Here is a 23,151-nt window from a genome sequence, read left to right as displayed (position 1 = left end):
AAATTGTAGACGATTACTATAACTTGCAGTAATAATCCATCATAAGCAAAAACAATAAGTGAAAAGACATTGAAAAGGACCCCTTTCAGATCATTACTGATTCTGTAACGTTTGATTTTATGTCATTTCACTGCTCCCTATATTAAATTATTAAAGAGAATTCTATTACTCAAATAAACCACCCATTTCCTGGTCATTGTCACTTTTTAATCACAAGCATAGCAGTTTTCTCTCTTTTGAGGGAATATTTCTCACAAAGGAACATGTCCCTTGGCCCAGTTTGTTAGACTTGTTAGAATGGAAAATAGACCACCTGGAGATAAAGATTGCTAAGCAGGTACAGGGACCCACACTATCACAATTCAGCCTCATGTTTTGAATGATTCAAATGTAACTCAGTAAAACTACAAGATGGTACATATTATGGTCCTTTGTATGGAATGGCTTGCATTTATTTAAAAAAAAAATTTTTTTTTAATGTTTATTTATTTTTGAGAGACAGAGAGAGACAGCATCAGCAGGGGAGGGGCAGAGAGAGAGGGGGACCTAGAACATGAAGCAGGCTCCAGGCTCTGAGCTGTCAGCACAGAGCCCGACGCGGGGCTTGAACTCATGAGCCGTGAGATCATGACCTGAGCCGAAGTCGGACGCTTAACCGACTGAGCCACCCAGATGCCCCTGGAATGGCTTGCATTTAGTTAAAACCTTGGTTAAATGTCAAGGATCTATTGATAATAATATTAAAAAAGAAATGTAACTACTTTGTGACCTAGATTTAAAACTGGCCAGTGTAATTTCCGTTTGGTTGGAAAATTTAAGAAAGCCAAGTAAAAATCAGAAAATTGCTTAAATTAGCTATCTCTGAAGGATGTTTCGATCTGAAAATGGTTTGATTTTACTTTCCAAGTATCATTAAGCCGGGTTGGTTTGAGTAAACACTTTTTCATTCTTGTAATTTAACAGGATTATACTTGCCAAGCTATTATATAATATTTGTGTCCATTGTGGATTTGTGAAGGTTAAAAACATTTCGTAAGTGAAGTGTTTTGTTTGTTTGTTTTTTGTTTTTGTTTCTTTTTTTATGTTTATAGAGCAAAGCCAAAACCTCACTAAGATTAAAAGATCCTTTGAGAGGAAAAATGTTTTTACTTTTTTTTCAGGTTTTATTCCTTTCTTTCTTTTTTTAAAGTTTTTATTTATATACCTTTCTCATAAAGTCATAAAATATTTGAATATGCAGTGACCTTTGAGACTATATAATTCTATCTCCTCCTGTTATAAATAAGGAAACCGAGGCATAAAGATGTAAATTAACTTGATTAAGGGCAGGCATACAACAAATAAATGACAGAGGTAGGACTTGAAACTAGGCCTTCATCTAACCAGGTCAGTGTTCAGCTGTACTATCTGGCCTCGCCATCTAAAAAATCTTTTTTTTTTTTCTTAATTTTAAAAAATATTTATTTATTTTATTTTTTTGAGAGAGAGAGACAGACTGATAAAACACAAGTGGTACAGAGAGAGAGGGAGACACAGAAACTGAAGCAGGCTCCAGGCTTTGAGCTGTCATCACAGAGCACCACACAGGGCTTGAACTCATGAAGTACAAGATAATGACCTGAGCCAAAGTCAGACACTCAACCGACTGAGCCACCCAGGCATTCCTAAAGAGTATCTCTCTCTCTCTCTCTTTTTTAATGTTTATTTATTTATTTTAAGAGAGAGAACGAGCAGGGGAGGGGCAGAGAGAGGGAGAGAGAGAATCCCAAGCAGGCTCCGGTGCTGTCAGCACAGAGCCAGATGTGGGGCTCAAACTCACAAATGGGGAGGTCATGACCTGTGCTGAAATCAAGAGTCAGATGCTTAACTGACTGAGCCACCCAGGTGCCCTAAAAGTCTTTTCTAATGCCTTATTAATAGCAATGCCATGTACATTCAAGTTTCAGACAGCTAAAAAGGATAATTAATTTTCATTCATATTACATTCAGTTCATATTACAATTAAGAATGCCTTACATGTGAAATTTACTGCATTTAGGCTAATATACAGTACTTGATTCAGATTAGGTAGATAGTTGTTCCTTTGTGTGTGTGCGTGTGCGTCCTATTCCCCTCCTCAGAATTCTGGCTTACTTTTCTTTAAATATGAGAGAGAGAGAGAGAGAGAGAGACTGTCAACTCTCAGAGGAATATAGATTTTAGGCCTCTTGCTTTCTTTGTGATTCACAATTTTACCAGAGATGGTAAAGGTGCTTTGGTCTACCACAGGCTACATTAAAAAATAAATGTAAAGAAAGAATATAAAAATGTGTTAACCAAAGGGTTTGTTCTTATCTATCCTGCTAACTTGAAAGTGGATTTTTTTTCATGGAAAATACACATTCTGGATAGTCTAGGTTGGTCAGAATGATCACTTTAAAAGTTCTTGCATGTTTATAAGAGGCTACTTCACTCATCCCATCACCCAGCACATCCTATCGCTTACTCCTTGCCTGTCACTCTAGTTTTCCTCTTTCCCTTTTTGTAGTATTTCCTAGGTGGTTATCTTCTGCCCAGAACAATACTGGGGACAAACTTCTTTCCCCAACTCATTTTCTATATTCTGTGTTAGCTGAGGCATTAATTTAAATATTTTCACATCACTTTAACATACTTCTTTTTTTTTTTTTTAGTTTAAAAAAAATTTTTTTAATGTTTATTTATTTTTGAGACAGAGAGAGACAGAGCATGAATAGGGCAGGGTCAGAGAGAGAGGAAGACACAGAATCCAAAGCAGGCTCCAGGCTCTCAGCTGCCAGCACAGAGCCCAACACGGGGCTTGAACTCACGGACCATGAGATCATGACCTGAACCAAAGTCAGACGCTTAACTGACTGAGCCACCCAGGTGCCCCCCCCATTTTTTTTAGTTATTAATGTAACTTAAATCCCCTTGTTTCTTTCTTTCTTTTTTTTTTTTTAAGTTTATTTATTTATTTTGAGAGAAAGAGAGCAAGTGGGGTAGGGGCAAAGAGAGAGGGGAGAGAGAAGGAGTCCCAAGCAGACTCTGCACTGTCAGCACAGAGCCCATTGTGGGGCTGGAACCCACAAACCGTGAGATAATGACTTGAGCCGAAATCAAGAGTCAGACACTTAACTGACTGTACCACCCAGGCTCCCCTAATTTCCTTGTTTCTCCCACTATTAGATGCAATATTATTCTTATTGTATAATGTTCCAAAGTTAGTTTTGTCTGTTTGACTTCTAAGTTGATCCTTGCAACCTTACCTTCATGTGAATAGCTAATGCCCATGGCAATTCTTTTGACTGCTAAATTAATTTTTTCACCCTTAACAAGCTATGAAAAATTTTACTTAACTAAAAAACAGTACTGTTTAAATGGAATGTAGCAATAGAAATGCTCTATATTTGCACTGTTACAATAGACAGTTAATCACGTGACTGTTTTATTTGTTTATTTATGTATTTATTTATTTATTTATTTATCTATCTATCTGTTTATTTATTTATTTTACTTTACATCCAAGATAGTTAACATATAGTGCAATCAGGAGTAGATTCCAGTGATTCATCCCCTATGTATAACACCCAGTGCTCATCCCAGGCCCCCCTTAAGGCACACCTTCTACACATGAGGATGGACTCTGACAACATCAAAAGCACATGATCCATCCAGCTGAGGATTTCAGGAGACCTCTCCCCGTGTTCATATTGTTATGCTTAAAGTTCATGTGCTCTCTTTGTGGCCAAGGAGGCAGAGCCAAATGATTGAGAGGCTAGTCAGTATGACCCAGAGTCCCACCATCTGAATTACAAGGAGTAGTAAAAAGACAAAAAGAATGGAATACAGAACAGACAAAACAGTAACACATTTTCCTTTTTTCCCCCATTTACATGCTGACTTTTCATATGAGCCTTTATTATGGATAATTTTTTCACTTTTTGGCATAGATTTAATTTACTTTGTTGATATACTTCTTTGAACAATAAAGATGAAATAAAAGGTCTTTTACCATTTTGTTATTCACATGGTAGTGGAATTGCAGTTTCAGAGGGAAGGGGAAATTTTATAAGACTTGCATAGCAAAGGGGCGTCTGACTTCAGCTCAGGTCATGATTTCATGCACTGGGCTCCACACTGACAGTGCAGAGCCTGCCTGGGATTCTCTCTCTCTAATCCCCTACCCCCATCTCAATCTGCCCCTCCCCCTCTTGCGTGCTGTCTTTGTCTCTCTCAAAAATAAATAAACTTAAAAATTACTTAATATAGCATGTATAGTATATTATGTAAATGATTCAAGGCAAAAGAGATTAAGGAAAAAGTTAAGAAAATAACCCTCAGGAAATGTAAAAAATGATTAAAAAATCCTCTTCTTATTTTTTTTGTGACTCAATTTTCTTTGAGTAGCTGTATTGATACAATTCTTTATTACTGAATTAGCATGTATTTCCCTTGCCTGAACATATATATATATATATATTCTCAGTCTCTGAAAATTTCAGTGGTGATAGCTTAGCAAAACTTTCCAAACAACCTCAGTGTCCACTAGCAGGGTATAGGGAAGGAAACATTTTTTCCCCTTCTACTCTCTAGGTTCTCAGCAAGGCTCTGTAACAAAAGAGAGATTAACAAGAGTAAGACAGAAGTTTATTAATATGTGTGTGTCATGGAGAACCTCAGGGATGAGTAACTCAAAGGTGGCTAGAACTTGAGTTTATATAGCATCTTAAACAAATCCAATACATTTTCAGAGAAATGACAAGACAAAAGGGATTTTGAGTTTCTAGGGTGGCAAATTGTGGGAAGGTGGATATAAAGGTGAATAAGGAAAGATAAAGGCTAGTCAACAGTTTGTATTGTGGAGTCCTGTGGTGCTGATAAGGGTCTAAGGTTGTTGGTGATTACGTTGTGGAAAAATTTAAGTCTTGTTTCTAGGCAGATGGGAAAGGACCGAGATTTTCTCATATCTGTTTCATCTCAGTTGCCTTACGTTCAAAATAATCCTAATGCCAAACTGCCATATTTTGGAAGTGGTAAACTCTGTTACCTTTCTGGGGGAATGGTTAAATTAAAATAATTAAGGGACAGGGCGCCTGGGTAGCTCAGTCGGTTGAGCTTCTGACTCCTGATTTTAGCTCAGGTCATGATCTCACGGTTTGTAGGTTTGAGCCCCGCATTGAGCTGTGTGCTGACAATGTGGAGCCTGCTTGGGATTCTCTCTCCCTGTCTCTCTGCCCCTCCTTTGCTCATGCTATCTCTCTTTCAAAATAAATAAAACTTAAAAAAAATAATTAAGGAGCATCTGGGTGGCGCAGTCAGTTAAGTGCCCGACTCTTGATTTCGGCTTGAGTCATGATCTCTCAGTTTCTTGAGATTGAGCCACACATGCTATCAGCACAGAGCCTGCTTGGGATTCTCTCTGTCTCTCTCTGCCCCTTCTCGGCTCGCACCCTCTCTGTCTCTCTCAAAATAATAGAATAAGATTGGTGGATTAACACTATCAATGTCATGGTTATGATATTGTAGTATAGTTTTACAAGAGGTTATTATTGGGAGATCTGGGTAAAAGGTGCACAGATCTCTATTTTTCTTATAACTTCAAGTGAATCTATAGTTATTTCAAAAAGTTCAATGAAAAAAATTTTAAATCATAATTCTAAATATAGTGTATGAACATGCAACATTTATTTTTTTACTTATGTAAAAGATCAGATTAAGGTCTGTAGGTACGCTATTATAACTCTTATTAAATTAGCATAGAAGGGGCACCTGGCTGGTTCAGTCAGTAGAGCATGTGACTCTTGATCTTGGGGTTGTGAGTTCAAGCCCCATGTTGGGTGTAGAGATTACTTAAAAATAAAACCTTTAAAAAATTATGCATAGGATAAAAATGGTCACAATGCTTATATCTAAGTTGTTGGATTTTAGATGATTTTTCTTTTCTTCATACTTTTCATCATTTTGTAAATGCCTTATTATGAATACATACTATTGTGAAAACAATACTTTATCTTTTTTTCCTAATCATCAAAAAAGTGAAAGTTATCTTTTAAAAATACTTTTAAAAATCTTGCTTTCTCAGCATGCCAATGTGAAGGAAAAGATAACCGAATCCCATTACTGAAGGAAGTTTTTGAGGCCTTTCCTAATACTCCCATTAACATCGATATCAAAGTCAACAACAATGTGCTGATTAAGAAGGTACTTAAGGCATTGCCTCTTCTGACTGTATTGTATTTCACAAACTAAATGAGGCTAGAGTAGGTGACTTCATAGATTGCTACTGTTTAAGGAAATGTGATACTCTAGGGATCAGTATTGTTTTAAATAATGCCCTGGTAGAAGAGATTACTTTACTGTAGGAAAGCCTATTTTCAGAGTGAGTTGTTTTGTCTCAGTCATGCATAAAAGTGAGCTCCTGTGAACCAATTGTTCTGGCAATTAACTTCTTCAGATTTAACTTGCTTTGTTGGTAGTTTATATCAAATGACTAAATAGTGGTACTCTCTTAGATAAATCATATAATGGTAAAATGTAAGTAATTGCTTATATTTTATAAAATAATCTGGATTCATATATTCGTCCAAAAGTTTATATGACTCACTAGCAGAAAGTCAGTTGTAACCCATTTGTAAAGTGAAATAATGTAAATGGATTTACAAATAGGCACATGCATCAACTTTTGAATTTTCACATGTAGGTTTCAGAGTTGGTAAAGCAGTACAGACGAGAACACATAACAGTGTGGGGCAATGCCAGTTATGAAATTGTAGAAAAGTGCTACAAAGAGGTAAGCTTCAAAAATGATACAGAAAGATCTTTCTTGCTGTTGTATATCTATACATGGTCTTACAGTAATAATTTTTTAAATTACCTTATTTCAAAGCCTCATACAAAGACAAATGGTACTGGGTAGAGGCACCTAGCCAGAAGTTTACTAATAGAGATAATGGATTTAATAGAAATAATGGACCTTACAGTTTAAGCTCTATGTACTTGGGCTGGCTCACAGAATTTATTTTCACATGCTAATATTAGTTGTTTGCCAACACTTTATTATGTACATTATGAAACAAAATATGATTCCTATCTTTTAATGTCTGTTTTTTTGGTTCGGTTATTGAAATTTTCTGTGTAATTTTGAATTGAGGAAAGTATTTAGTCATTCAACTCTATAGTTCAAGCTTCTCTGTTCCCTGCCTCCAAACAGAATTAATCAAATTAATCCAGGATCATAATTATCAGGTGGTATATAAAAGTAGGGCCATCCACCTACTGAGATCTTTCTGTTTAAAGAAAATATATCTATAAAAAGTTAATTTGATATATCTTGACATGGTTGCTAAGCCTCTATAAGCAAGTTTAGCTCTGTACTATAGCTTCTATAAGTATAGCTTATATAGTTATATACTATAGCAAGTATAACTAGGAGAATATGAAATTCAAAATGTTAAAAAACCTTAAGCATTAAAGACTCTCTTTCAAAATACAAGTGATAGTACAGAAGAAATATTGTGACATAAGTAGCAATTCAAAATACAAAGTTTTCTTTGGGGAGGGCCCTCCTTCCTCACAAAAAAGGTAAAAACATAGATCCAGAATTGGCACCACTACAATTAAAAGTACAGTTGAAGGCCTCATTAAGGCAAGTAAGTTTTATTTATGTGCCACAGGTTCTCTGAGATCCCAAGGTAACTTGTGTACAAAAGGAGAAAACAAAGTAGTCATTGGGACAAATGGCTTCAGATTCCTGAGAATTTAGGACTAATATTTTTCCATAATTCATCATTATCTAATGGTATTTTCACATGTCATTAAAAGTGACTGTATTATTGAAGTTTTACATTTTTATTTATTTATTTACTTACTTATTTGAGACAAAGAGCAAGTAGGGGAGGTGCTGTCAGTGCAGAGCCTGATGTGGGCTTGATCCCATGAACTGCAAGATCATGAACTGAAACCAGGAGTCAGAGGCTTAACTGACTGAGCCACTCAAAATTTTTTTAAATAAAAAATAGGAGCGCCTGAATGGCTCAGTTGGTTAAGTCTCTGACTCTTGGTTTTGGCTCAGGTCATGATTTCACAGTTCATGAGATTAAGCTCTGACAGCACAGAACCTGTTTGGGATTCTCTCTTTCCCTGTCTCTCTGCGCCTTCCCTGCTCATGCGTGCTCTCTCTCTCTCTCAAAATAAATAAATAAAATTTTTTAAAAATTCTTAAAATAAAAAATAGTGATAACAGCAAATGCTGAAGAAGATTTGGAGAAGCTGGATCTCTCCTACATTGTCAGTGGGAATGTAAAATACTACAACCACTCTCTTAATTAGTTGGATAGTGTACCCAAACTAAACATACACTTACCATATTAACCAGCAATCTCACTCTTGGACGTTTATCTCAGAAAAGTGAAAACTTATGCACAAAAAACCTGTCTATGAATGTTTATAGCAGCTTTATTTATAATAGCAAAGTACTAGAAACCAACCAAAATGACCTTCAGTGGGTAGATGGCTAAACATGATGTAATACTATTCAGCCATAAAGGGAAAGGAACTACTGATACATGCAACAAGCTGGGCTGCCCTCATCCTTGATGTCATTTCACTTGGAAAAAATGAACCTCAAAAGGTTACATACTGGAATCACCTACATTGCACACCTGAAACTCACATATATAACACTGTATGTTAACTGTCTGGAATTAAAATTAAAATAAAAACCTAAAGAAACAAAAACCAAACCAAAACAAAAAGGTTGCATACTGTATGATTCCATTTATGTAACATTCTCAAAACTATACACACAGAGCAGATAAATGGCTGTCAGGGGACAGGGACTGGGGGCAACTACAGAGAGGTAGCAGGAGGGAGTTCTCATTTGTGATGGAGCTGCTCTGGATTTTGACTGTGGTGGTGGTTACACGAATCAGTACATTGTTAAAACTGCATTAAACCAAACACATGCACAAGTGAATGGAGATTTTAAAAAAGGTGAAAACTGCATAAGGTCTATGGTCTAAATGATATACCAGTATAGTGATATTATACTACAGTTATGTCAAATGTTACCATTTGAGGAAGCTGGGCTAAGGGCACATAAGACTCAACTTCCTGTGAATCTATTATTTCGAAATAAAAAGTCCACTTTTGACCCAGAATTATAGAACTTTTCCTTTGATTCACCAATTTTTTTTAGAAGCCTCTGGCTTTCTGTCATTTTAGAATTTAAAAACTCCAAACTTCCAGCAGTCATTTTCAGACATCATAGTAAACATGTCTCAAAATATTTGTCATTCATATCATGAACATACCATATAATTAAGTCATACATCTTTTACAATTCTTTTTTTTTTTAATTAATGTTTATTTATTTTTGAGAAAGAGAGAGAGAGACAGAGTGTGAGCGGGGGAGGGGCAAAGAGAGAGGGAGACACAGAATCCAAAGCGGGCTCCAGGCTCTGAGCTGTCAGCACAGAGCCCAATGTGGGGCTCGAACTCACAAGCCATGAGACCATGACCTGAGCCCAAGTCGGAAGCTTGACCGACTAAGCGACCCAGGCACCCCTCTTTTACAATTCTTAAAATACGATTTATAAGAATTTTACATTAGTCCTTTAATTCCCAAATGCTAGCAACTAAAAATATAAAAATAAAAAAAAAAGAGCGGCACACCGTGGTAAGAGGAAAACATGTAGAGCTTATTTCCACTTAATGGCTTTTAATTCATTCTAACTTAATGCAGTGGTTCTTTTGTTTGTTTGTTTGTTTTGTTTTGTTTTTTGAGAGAGAGAGAGAGAGAGAGAGAGCGCGTGGGGAGGGGAGAGGGGTAGAGAGAGAGAGAGAGAATTTTTTTTCTTTTTTGAGAGAGAAAGGGCACAAGTGAACGAGGGTGTTGAGAGAGAGGGAGAAAGAGAATCCCACGAGGGGCAGAGAGAGAGAGAGAAAGTGGAACTTACCCAAGGCGGGGCTCGTGTTTACCTGATGCAGGGCACCAGTTCACCCAAGTGTACTCGAACTCACGAACCGTGAGGTCATGACCTGAGCTGAAGTCAGATGCTTTACCCAACTGAGCCACCCAGGTGCCCCACTTAATGCAGTGGTTCTTAAAGTTGGCTGGATGTTGGAATCCTAAATCCTAAATAAAGATACTAATGCTTAGGTCCCATTCCCTAAATTCTATTTATTTTGTTCAAATATAGTTGACATAATGTTATATTAGTTTCAGGCGTACAACACAGTGACTGGACAAATCAGTACTTTATGCTGTGCTCACCACAAGTGTAGCCACCATCTGTCAACTGTATAACACTATTACAATACCACTGACTCCACTTCCTATGCTGTACCTTTTATCCCCATGAGCTATTCATTCCATAGCTGGAAGCCTGTATCTCTTACTTCTCTTCACACATTTCTCCCACTCTCCTCCCCTCTGGCAACCATCAGTTTGTTGTCTGTATTTATGGGTCTGTTTCTGCTTTTTGTTTGTTTATTCATTTTGTTTTTTAGATTCCACATGTAAGGGAAATCATACAGTATTTGTCTTTCTCTGTCTAACTTATTTCACTTCGTGTAATACCCTCTCAGTCCATCCATGTTGTCGCAAATGGCAAGATCTCCAGATATTCTAATTTAGAAGATACAGAGTGGCACCAGCTGTTATGTCAGTGGTGTGCCAGCATACCAAACCCCACCCTCTCCCACCACCAGCAGCCTTGCATGGCTCCCAGAAATACCAATTATTTTTTTTAGTTCTCTGGGTCCAAAGTTGTGTAAGTTTTGAGGGTCAGCTCCTAACCCTATTTTTCCCATAAGCTCTGTTATTTTCAGTGCATGAACTTGCAGAAATCAAGTTTTTCAGGGGCTTGTACATTGTGTTACAGCTGAAACACCTGTGTATAAATAAGCCTAAAATATTACAGAGAGACATATGAACAGAGAGAGAAGAAATGCTCAAACTTATTTATTCTCTTTTATTCTCTTTTTTTTTTTAAATAAAGAAGTGAGTAATTTAAAGCTAATATGTAAAATAAATTACTTGTGGGGCACTTGGGTGGCTTAGTAGGTTAAGTATCCAACTTGATCTCAGTTCAGGTCTTGATCTCAGGTCGTGAGTTCAAGTACCGCATTGAGCTCTGTGCTGGTGTATAGCCTGCTAAAAAATAAAATAAAATAATAAAATAAATTACTTTTTTGCATAACTTTTTCAATATATTATTTTTTTGTATAGAAAAAATCAACTCCACCATAATTTCTATGTTTTAAAGACAAATATAGGAGGGGCTAGGGAGAGGAGGATACAGGGAATTGTATACTAGGCATAGAGTTTCAGTTTTGCAAGATAAAAAGAGTGCATATCTATATGAAGCTTACATTCTAAGAGTTTTGAGATCTTGAACATATTTTCCAGTAGAAACCTAAAAGGATGGCTTGATTCTTGGACTAGCTTACAAAATCTTATCTATATTTGATCCATAATGTAACTGAAAGATGACATATTTGCAACAGTGCTAATATATTTTATCTATAGATATTCATATCAATGTCATATCTTACTTAAATAATGTATAACTATATCTATAGATAAGAATACATATATATCTATATATAGATATATATGAATATATGTCGATCTTCAGTTACATATTTTTTAACTGGCAGTAAGGTTACTGAATGTTTCATATTTTCATTTCTTTATCTTGTTCTGTTAGATTCAATGTGTTTAATCTCTAATAATAAGTACTGTCACCAACAGACAGAAGTGGTGTTGCAACGCAGACATTAGGGAATAGAGAAACTTTAATATCATCAGTTGATGGTATAGGGCTCCAAGATAGATCTAACCCATTTGTCAAGGACTAACTATTTTTAAATGTGGTGTGTTTAGAGATGGATATTGATAACTCAGGGAGTACTTTTAACAAGTGTCCAGATACAGTCTTGGAAATTTTGAGGATGTGAAATAATCTTCTTTATTGAGCAGTTGTAAAGTAACATATTGTTTGTGTCTTTTAGAATTCCGATATTCCTATACTCTTCAGTCTACAACGTGTTCTGCTCATTCTTGGCCTGTTCTTCACTGGTCTCTTGCCCTTTGTGCCCATTCGAGAACAGTTTTTTGAAATCCCAATGCCTTCTATCATATTGAAGTAAGTGGTTACTCTGTTTGCATCAATTATCATTATAGGGGGACTAAGATCAAGGCTCATTAATATCAATATCAGTGAAATAAAAGATTGCTGTAGGGGCACCTGGCTGGCTCAGTTGGCAGAGCGGGTGACTCTTTTTTGTTTTTTAATGTTTTATTTATTTTTGAGAGAGAGAGAGAGAGAGAGAGAGCAAGAGTGAGCATGAGTGGGGGAGGGGCAGAGAGAGAAAGGGAGAGAGGATCTGAAGCACGCTCTGCGCTGATAGTAATGAGCCGAATTCGGGGCTCAAACTCACAAACCGCAAGATCACAACCTGAGATCACAGTTTCAACCAACTGAGCCACCCAGGTGCCCTAAGCATGTGACTCTTGATATTGGTATTGTAAGTTTGAGTTCCACATTGGGTATGGAGATTACTTTAAAAAATAAAATCTCAAAAAAAAAAAAGAATAGATTGCTGTAGTTATTTACATGTTTGATAAACTGGCCTACATTAATAATGCCTTTTGAAATAATTAAGACATATTTTTCTAAAATGAACAATTTAGGATTATAAATATTTAATCTGGACCCTTTTCAGGTATCAATAACTTTATGGGCCTGTGTACCCAGAAGTCAGATACAAAGAATTGAGCTTAATTGTTGAAGCTTTTATGTTAACCTATAATAGCAATTGCCCTCCAACTTCCCTAATGTATTTATACTTCATCACAATAGGAAGTGGAAATTCCATTAAACTCCAAATTCACCATTAGTATTAATACACTGAGGAAGAAAAACAACTACTACCACCATAACAACAACCAAAAAAACCTCTTGGAAATAGGAGAAAGAAAAGGATAGTGTTTGTTTATAATAGATACTTCTATATTTACATAATCTTTCTCCTGGGTACAAAGCCTTGCTTTTCACGCACTCATTTACTGTAAAGATAAAAATACGTAAAACACTTAGCACCTCCTGGCAGATAATAAGCACTTAATAAATGATAGCTTTTATTGTTCCATTATCTTTATCATCAGTATCAGAGAAAGACAGCTTCATCTCATAATCCTGCACCAAGAGAATGTGATTTCTAGCTGTAAATTTCTAATAATCAGAGTCATGACAAAGGAATTTGGAACTCCTGGGGAGATCATTTAAATGTGATGTCACCTGGGATACCTGGCTGGCTCAGTCAGTAGAGCATGCAACTCTTGATCTCAGGGTTGTGAGTTTGAGCCCCACATTTGGCCTAGAGATTACTTAAAAAAAAAAAATTAAATGTGATCTCACCTGCATGGAAACTTTTTTCATCCCCAAACAGAACTTTAAAAAGTCAAACTGAACATTAGTGCAGCAGTGATTGGGAAATACTGGTAAGAAAAACAGTTTGGTTGGTACCTTTGTATTTAGCATCTATGTTTCATGCTTGTTTTCCAATTTGAGTTTCTTTGTGATGAGCATGTTTATTTTATCTGTTCCCAGTTATATTTTTGGGCAGTCTTTGTAGCTATTTATCAGACAAAATAGAAACCACTTCTTGCCTACAAAGAAACCATTTTAATTTGCTGGATTAAAATGATTCCTAACCATTTATTCCTAAAGTACTTAGGTTTTCCCCTGGCCTGGCATGAATTATTGTGCTCTCTAAATTATGTGCACATGCTCATTTTAGAAGTAGGTATTACTGAAATACAGACATATGAACAAACTCATAGAATTAATCTTTTCTCTAAAAACTAATTGTGGGTTAAGACAAAGTAGAATATTGTGTGTGTGTGTGTGTGTGTTTTAATTTTTCTTTGATGGATGGCAGTGGGTGCTTTCTAAGACAACATAATAATTTGTTTAATGAGCTGATTAATGTTTGAGATACTAAAAAACAGAGATTCCTAAAACTGCAACAAGTTCTTCCCACCTAGGCTAGAGTTAAAGAAAAGAGGATTTTATTTGGAGAGCTTCTAATAAAAACTGAATTCAGATAGAAAGAAAAAAGTGAATTTAAGTGTGGAGACTCAAATATTCTAACAGTATAGTCAGGAGGAGTTAAAAAGGAAACAAGAAGTGAAGATCTGGGGAGAATGAAAATCACTGTGTGCTGTTAAACTTAGAAGCTGGGAAGTCTTCATAGTAGAGAGAGGCTAACCAGAGATTTGCTATGGGCACAATGCCAAATTAATGATACAGGTAGTTGTGCTGCTCTAGGCATTGAGGAAATTGAAGGAGGAACTCAGTGTAGGTCTAAAGGTCAAGTACGCTTTTTCAGTAGAAAAGATAATTGAAAAAAACAGGGTCTACATTCAATATTCACAAATCAAACAACGTGATACATCACATTAATAAAAGAAAGGATAAGAATCATATGATCATTTCAATAGGTGGAAAAAGCATTTAACAAAGTACAACATCCATTCTTAATAAAAACCCTCAACAAGGTAGGTTTAGAGGGAACATACCTCAACATAATAAAGGCCATATATGAAAAACCCACAGCTAATATCATCCTAAATGAGGAAAAACTGAGAGCTTTTCCTTTATGGTCAGGAATAACACAGGCATGTGAACTTTTGCCACTTTTATTCAACATAGTACTGGAAGGAATCGGACAACAAAAGGAAATAAAACTGGTAAGGAAGAAGTAAAACTTTCACTATTTGCAGATCACATGATACTCTATATAGAAAACCTGAAAGACTCCACCAAAAAATTGCTAGAATTGATAAATGAATTCAGCAAAGTCACAGGATACAAAATCAATGTACAGAAATCTGTTGCATTTCTATACACCAATAATGAAGCAACAGAAAGAGAAGTTAAGGAATCAATCCCATTTATAATTGCCCCAAAACCAGTTAGGTACCTAGAAATAAATCTAACCAAAGAGGTGAAAGACCTGTATTCTGAAAACTATAAACACTGGTGAAAGAAATTGAAGAGGACACAAACAAATGGAAAGACATCCTAGGCTCAAGGATTGGAAGAACAAATATTGTTAAAATGCTTATACTATCCAAAGCGATCAATACATTTAATGTAATCCCTATCAAAATACCAACAGCATTTTTCATAGAGCTAAAACAAACAAACCTGAAATTTCTGTGGAACCACAAAAGACCCTCAATAGTCAAAGCAACCTTGAAAAAGAAAAACAAAGCTGGAGGCATCACAATTCTGGACTTCAAGTTATATTACAAAGCTATAGTAATCAAAACAGTATGGTACCGGCACAGAAATAGACACATGAATCAATGGAACAGAATAAAAAATCCAGAAATGAGCCTGTAGATGGTCAATTAATGGCTGACAAAGCAGGAAAGAATATCCAAAGGGAAAAAAGATGTCTCTTCAACAAATGGTGCTGGGAAAACTGGATAGCAACATGCAAAAGAATGAAACCAGACCACTTTCTTACACCATACACAAAAAATAAACTCAAAAGGGTTTTTACACCTAAATGTGAAACCTGAAACCATAAAAATTCTAGCAAGAGAACACAGGCAGTAACTTCTTTGACATTGGCCATAACAATTTCTTTCTAGATATGTCTCCTGAGGCAAGGGAAACAAAAACAAAAATAAACTATTGAGACTTCATCAAAATAAAAGTTTTTGCACTGCGAAGGAAGCAATTAGCAAAACTAAAAGGCAGTCTACAGAATGGGAGGAAATATTTGCAAATGACCTATCTGATAAAGGGTTAGTATCCAAAATCTATAAAGAACTTCTAAAATGCAGCACCCCCAAAATGAATAATCCAATTAAAAAATGGGCAGAAGACATAAATAGAAATTTTTCATAGGAGACATACAGACAGCCAACAGACACATGAAAAAGATGCTCGATGGGAATGCAAGCTGGTGCAGCCCCTCTGGAAAACAGCATGGAGGTTCCTCGAAAAACTAAAAATAGAACTATCCTACGACCCAGCAATTGCATGACTAGACATTTATCCAAGGGATACAGGTATGCTGTTTCGAAGGGACACATGCACGCCCATCCATGTTTACAGCAGCTCTATCAACAGTACCCAAAGTATGGAAAGAACCCAAGTGTCCATCGATGGATGAACGAATAAAGAAGATGTGGTGTGTGTATATATATATATATATATATATATATATATACATATATATATATATATATATACACACACAATGGAGTATTATTTGGCAATCAAAAAGAATGAAATCTTGCCATTTGCAACTACGGGGATGGAACTGGAGGGTATTATGCTAAGTGAAATTAGTCAGAGAAAGACAAAAATCATATGACTTCACTCATATGAGGACTTTAAGAGACAAAACAGATAAACATAAGTGAAGGGAAACAAAAATAATATAAAAACAAGGAGGGGGACAAAACAGAAGAGACTCATAAATATGGAGAACAAACTAAGGGTTACTGGAGGGGTTGTGGGAGGGCAGATGGGCTAAATGGGTAAGGGTAAGGGGCACTAAGGAATCTATTCCTGAAATCATTGTTGCACTATATGCCTAACTAAATTAAAAAAAAATAAAAAATAAAATAAAAATAAAAATAAAAATAAAATAAAATAAAAAAGATGCTCATCATCAATTATCATCAAGGAAATGAAAATCAAAACTACAATGAGATATCGCCTCACACCCTTCAGAATGGCTAAAATAAAATCTCAGGGAACAACAGGTGTTGGTGAGGATGTGGAGAAAGGAGCTAACCTTCATGCACTATTGGTGGGAATGCAAACTGGTGAAGCCACTGTGGTAAACATTATGGAGATTCCTCAAAAAATTAAAAATAGAACTACCCTGTGATCCAGCAATCATACTACTAGGTATTTACCCAGCGAATACAAAAATACTAATTCAAAGGCATACATGCACCCTGACATTGATAGCAGCGTTATCTACAATAGCCAAATTATGGAAAACAGCCTAAATGTCCATACACTGATGAATGGATAAAGAAGGTGACATATTACTATTATGCTAAGTGAAAAAAGTCCATCAGAGAAAGACAAATACCATATGATTTCACTCATATGTGGAATTTAAGAAATAAAACAAACAAGGCACCTGGGTGGCCCAGTTGGTTAAGCGATTGACTCTTGATTTCGGCTCAGGTTGTGATCTCATGGTTTGTAAGTTTGAGCCCTACATCCAGCTCTGTGCTGACAGTGGGGAATCTGCTTGGGTTTCTCTCTCTCCCTCACTCTCTGCCCCTACCCCACTCATGCCCTCTCTCTCTCTCTCTCTCTTTCAAAAATAAATAAATATTTAAACATTTGAGGGGGAAAAAAGAAACAAAACAAACGAAGGGAAAAAAAGAGAGACAAACCAAGAAACAGATAATTAACTATAGAGAACAAATTGATGGTTACCAGAAGGGAGGATGGTAGGGAGGGATGGGTTAAATAGGTGATGGGGATTAAAGAGCACTTGTTGTGATGAGCACTGAGTGATATGTGGAGTTGTTGAATCACTATATTGTACACCTGAAAACTAATATTACACTGTATGTTAACTAACTGGAAACTAAATAAAAACTAAAAAAAAAAGAAGAAGAAGAAGAACAGGGCCCAGGTCTTCAAATATTGAAAGGGGAAGAAAAAACATGCTTTCAGGGTCTTTTTAGTCTCATTTTTACCCCATATGTCTTTTAATTTGTAGTAAAGTTTGGTTGTACGTTTACATCTACTATATACTATGTGTGCTTGCTTTGACAGCACATATACTAAATCTACCATGTACTCAGTTATAGCAAAGTGAGAGAAAGACGCTTCACCAAAAAAGAGAAGACACATGAGCTGTAGGCACGCAGGGTCTGGAAAGATAACTTTTATTATTATTATTATTATTTTACCTTTCAGTAGTGGTAGCAAAAAAATAGCTTGAAATCAATAGAAACAGAGACCCAAATGGACTTTATTTTAATTTACTTTTGGTTTGTTGTGTTTTTTTTTATAAAATTTTTTTGAGCACATACTAAGTTCAAGGCACTGTGTTTGTTTTTGGACTCGTTTTATTTTATCACACTGATACCTTCCTGTGTTTCTAATGTATGTTTCAAATTTTATTTTGCTTCAGGCTAAAAGAACCACACACTATGTCCAGAAGTCAAAAGTTTCTCATCTGGCTTTCTGATATGTAAGAATTTTAGTTTCTTGATATACAAGTTATTGCTTTAGCTATATGTATTACGTCCTATGTTTATAATTTAGAGCAAGCTTTCTGCATATGATTTGTAACAAGGACATATTGAGCACCTACTCCATAGGTGGATGTATATGAATCATTTAGAACTACTTTAACTACCAGCCGCAAAACTGTAAGAGGAATCTTGAGAGACAGTTTCAGCCAGCTTCAAGAGAAAACTGAGTGCCCTCCTACCCAAAGGTAGATGATTAGCTTAGGGTGATCTAGCTAGTTAGTATATAGAGCTGGTATATATAACCACTCTCTTCCACCTGTTTGCTGTTTTCAGTAACCTGCAGTCAAAGAAAGATGTGGTGAAAGAAGTGTATAGCAATACAGTATAGGTAAAAGTATACATTGACTACTGGCACATTTCTCCAGAAAAATCTGCACCAACGTTTAATAGCAGAAAGGAAGCCCCACCTGTAGGGTGGGCATCTACTTCAAAAAAGATACTTTAATTTCTAAGACATGTTGAGTTTAATTTTAGATAAATACCACAATGTTGCTGTTATGTTTAGTTTCTGTTATTTAATCATTCTAATAGACATAAACAGAGTAGAAATAATATGTATAACTTTCCCATATAGTTCATTCCAATCATGCTCAAGTGATTTGTATTCTAAAAGTTCACTTTTAAGTCAATTATTTCAAACTCTAAAAAATGATATATATACAGTATATATAGTGTAAATAAGGAACATTAGGTTTCTAAGATTGCACATGAAAGACCAATCCATTATGTAAATAAATTATGATATTATAGAACTTGGCCCAAATTCACTACCTTGTTTTAACTTGGAAAGTTAGAAACAGACTTCCAAGCTCTTTCTGACTCTCATTATGGTGTCAACAGGGAAAGTGAAGAAGCCTCTTCTCTCGTAAGCGACTTCAATAAGAATGGGTCTCCTGAGGATCTAGTTACAGAAGGAATAGAAAGGAGGTTCTGGTTGTCCACCAGCAAGCAGCCAACAGTGAAAGGAGATCCAGCAGTTAGGACATGAATATATCCACAGTAGTTATTACTTGAGGCCATTGCTTTAAATCAGAATTATAAATTCTAAATGTTAGGCTAATTTAGTTCTAAAGACTAATTATGGTCTTTCATTAGAACTAAGAAATAACTAAATTTGTTCTGCTTTTCTTTTCTAGCTTACTAATGAGAAAAGCCTTGTTTGACCACCTCACTGCCAGAGGCATTCAGGTAAGTTTCTGGAATGATGTATTTTGGAAACAATATGTCTCATCAGTGTAACACAAGTGTAAAGGACAGGCACTTTTAACTGACTTAATTTGGGCCCAGCTCTGCTGCTGCTGCTGCTGCTGCTGCTGCTGCTGCTGCTTTTACTGGTTCACATATGAAAACCTTAAGCTCTGCCTTATGTTTAACAAGAAAGCATTGGCATTTTAATAACTGGAGTCCACTTATGTATATAGGTGAGATTAGCTGAAGCTAAAGGGTGGGACAGTATATATTTAATGAGTAAAGTAAAATTTTTTTAAAGGGTTCAATAACTTTTTAAAATTACAGGTTTAATAGGTCGTTTCTAGGTCTGCTGAGATTGTAGTGTATAAATGCTATTATAAAAATAATTTTCTATTTTAACATTTCTTCTCATACTTCTCACGCTTCTAATTTTCAGGTGTATATTTGGGTATTAAATGAAGAACAAGAATACAAACGAGCTTTTGATTTGGGAGCAACTGGGGTGATGACAGACTATCCAACAAAACTTAAGGATTTTTTACATAATTTTTCAGCATAGAAAAGGAGGTACTCAGAAGCATTCAAAGAAAACCTGAAGAGACCTAAGGAAAAAAAACAAAACAAAACAAAACAAGTTTGCCATCATTTCCCTAAGCCATTTCCAGAATGGTAAAGGTTTAATCAGTTAAGTTTTTATTACCTCATTTTTAAGCTTGTCTGAGAATGTAGAAACTATATATTGTATATTTATTTTAAACAATATTACATATTTTACATTTGTAAATAGTTTGTTTAGAAAGATAACTGGTTATGAGTTGGAAGTAGAAGATTATTGATCAAGAGTTCTGTATATGATGCATTGTTCTACTATTATAAGTAATTCCAAAATCAAAGACTTTTGGATAAATTTGACATTAGCCTTCACTGGAATAAGATCAACTAATTAGTAAAGCAAAATTACTGAAGGCCACTACAGCTATTCTGAGTTGTCTCATTATTTCCAGGTACATCTTGAATAAAGAGGAAAGAAAAGTGGGAGGAGAGCTTAGAAATCAGTGATATAGTTATTTGACAAGCTGTCCTTTGTTAACAGAAGGCAAACTCAAAGAACTGAAATTTTATTACTTGATCAGAAGTAAAAACTGTAGACAATTAAATTTCTTGGCTGCTGTTGTTAATGGAATCTCGGAATCATCTTCAGTGTAGCAGTGCTACCATGTCCTTTCTTTTTGGTAACCATTAAAATGGGAATTATTAAATGTAAATTAAGACAAGATCCAAATAGTCATATATTTATGTTTCCTCTAAAGAAGTGTAAATTTTCCATTTTTGGCAATGACTAACTGTTTGATCCTACATCTAGATTTTAAATAACATCTTGAATCTTAATAAACCTATAAAACTGATGAAAGTACACATCATTGATTTAATACTTATGGTATAAACCACCTGTTCCTGACCTTTAAGGATTTAGTCTTCTGAATATTAAGTGGAAACAATTTCTCAAAGCATTAGGCATCACTTTCTCAGCTTTTCTGATATGACTTCATGTAAATCTGTTTCTAATCTTTTTGACTAATTTTCATGACCTCTTTGGGAGGTAAATATAATCTGGAATAATAAGGGCCTTTTACCTAGATTACATCTCTCATTTGGAGTTGTCAGCAGCTATGAAGGATGATTATACTCCCATCAGTCTCTGGATGACATAAATAACATTTTGCTTTTTTGTTTAAACTGGAATAAAATTTTACAAGAACAAAATAAGGGTTCTTCATTGCTTTTTTGCAGTTGTAATTCTAAATATGCTTTATAGATTTTATAGGTTCTGGGGGGGGGGCAGAATTTAATGAAGTGATAAATTGATAATATGAGTAAACACACCTGATATTTCTCTCTAGAATAAGGAAAACAAAAGAAAATACGGAAACACTCTATGGTAAAAAGTTGCTTCTTGGCATTTGAACAATAACTTGGGCAGGTAATCCAATAAATCAGTCATTTTTACTTGTGCTTACTATAATTTATGGTTATGGTTGCTAGGGATCATTTTGATTGTTTAGATATGATTCTTTTTGTTATTTTTTCGTTCTGAATTTTGCTTTGTTATGATTCCGAGCAGCTCATATTATAGGGCGAGCATATATTTTGTGTCAACCAGTAGAAGATAAAGTACCCAATATGGTAAAGATGTTTAGAAAGTTATGTTTTAAAAGTTTGCTAATTTGGGGGTACCTGGTTGGCTTAGTTGGTAAAGCATGTGACTCTTGATCTCAGGGTTGTGAGTTCAAGCCCCATGTTGGGGGTAGAGTTTACTTTAAAAAAAAAAGTTTGCTAATTTTATAGTCAAGGTGACCTTAATTCACTTAATATAAGTATATAGTCTCTATAATAAGAGAGTTTGTATTCATTATAACATCTCAATACTGCTTTTCTGATTGGAGCATCACATTTTATTTATTTATCTACCTACCTATTTATTTATATTTATTTATTTAATTCTTTTTTAATGTTTATTTTTAAATATGTATTTATTTATTTATTTATTTATTTATTTATTTTATTGTTTATTTCTGACAGAGAGAGAGACAGAGAGACAGAGCATGAGCCGGGGAGGGGCAGAGAGAGAGGGAGACACAGAATCCGAAGCAGTCTCCAGGCTCTGAGCTGTCAGCACAGAGCCTGACGCGGGGCTTGAACTCACAGACCGCGAGATCATGACCTGAGCTGAAGTCAGACGTTCAACTGACTGAGCCACCCAGGCACCCCATGTTTATTTTATTTTTGAGAGAGACAGAGTGTGAGTCGGGCAGGGGCAGAGAGAGAGGGAGACGCAGAATCTGAAGTAGGCTCCAGGCTCTAAGCTGACAGCACAGGGCCCAACATGGGGCTCCAACTCACAAACCGTGAGATCATGACCTGAGCTGAAGTTGGACACTTAACCAACTGAGCCTCCCAGGCGCCCCTATTTTTTTTTTTCATGTTTGTTTATTTTTGAGAGAGAGAGAGCATGAGTGGGAGAGGGGCAGAGAGAGAGAGGGAGAAAGAATCCCAAGCAGGCTCTGGCTGTGTCAGCATGGGGCCCGATGCGGGCTTGAACCCACAAACCTATGCCAAAGTCAAGAGCCAGGCACTTAACCAACTAAGCCACCCAGGCACCCCTACCTGTTTATTTATTTAAAATAATCTCTGTGCCCATTGTGGGACTCCAACTCCAAGACTCCAAGATCAAGAGTCACATGCTCTACCAACTGGAGCCAGCCAGGCACCCCTGGAGCATCACATTTTAAGCAAGCTTAAATATCCTTTCATTTTGAGGTAGATATTGCTAGGCATAGTGAACAGCATAGTGGGGAAGGCAGAGAAGTGGTCACAAGATGTGATTAGACCCTTCTACTGGGATAAGGCTGGCACTAGATGTGACAGGCTCACCTATAGGTCGAGTACAGTATGCCATTAGTAGCCCAAGTATGTGGCAATGGGCAAGAGTTGGCAGGCATTTTAGTAAGTAGTTGGCATGAGGGAATTTTAATATGAAGTAGTATGAGGGGCGCCTGGGTGGCTCAGTTGGTTGGACATCTGACTTCGACTTAGGTCATGATCTCACGGTCCATGAGTTCAAGCCCCACATTGGACTCTGT

At 36.0% G+C, this 23,151-nt stretch overlaps 1 protein-coding gene across 1 annotated transcript in view; it reads left to right on the top strand.

Annotated features, from left to right (window-relative positions):
- GDPD1 (glycerophosphodiester phosphodiesterase domain containing 1) overlaps positions 1–21,274 on the top strand; it is a 49,624-nt gene extending 28,350 nt beyond the window's left edge. The window contains exons 5-10 of the mRNA XM_007086734.3: positions 6,083–6,201; positions 6,701–6,790; positions 12,016–12,149; positions 18,196–18,255; positions 19,456–19,507; positions 19,947–21,274. Of these exons, the coding sequence (XP_007086796.1) occupies positions 6,083–6,201; positions 6,701–6,790; positions 12,016–12,149; positions 18,196–18,255; positions 19,456–19,507; positions 19,947–20,069 (578 nt within the window). The 3' untranslated portion in view covers positions 20,070–21,274. The remainder of the gene's footprint in view (positions 1–6,082; positions 6,202–6,700; positions 6,791–12,015; positions 12,150–18,195; positions 18,256–19,455; positions 19,508–19,946) is intronic.
- The last annotated feature ends 1,877 nt before the right edge of the window (positions 21,275–23,151 follow it).

This window comes from Panthera tigris, chromosome E1 (assembly GCF_018350195.1).
Source record: "Panthera tigris isolate Pti1 chromosome E1, P.tigris_Pti1_mat1.1, whole genome shotgun sequence".
In the NCBI taxonomy this organism is placed as follows: Eukaryota; Metazoa; Chordata; class Mammalia; order Carnivora; family Felidae; genus Panthera; species Panthera tigris.
The sequence above is the reverse complement of the archived record's forward strand: the minus strand, read 5'-3'. Positions and strand labels throughout refer to the sequence as shown.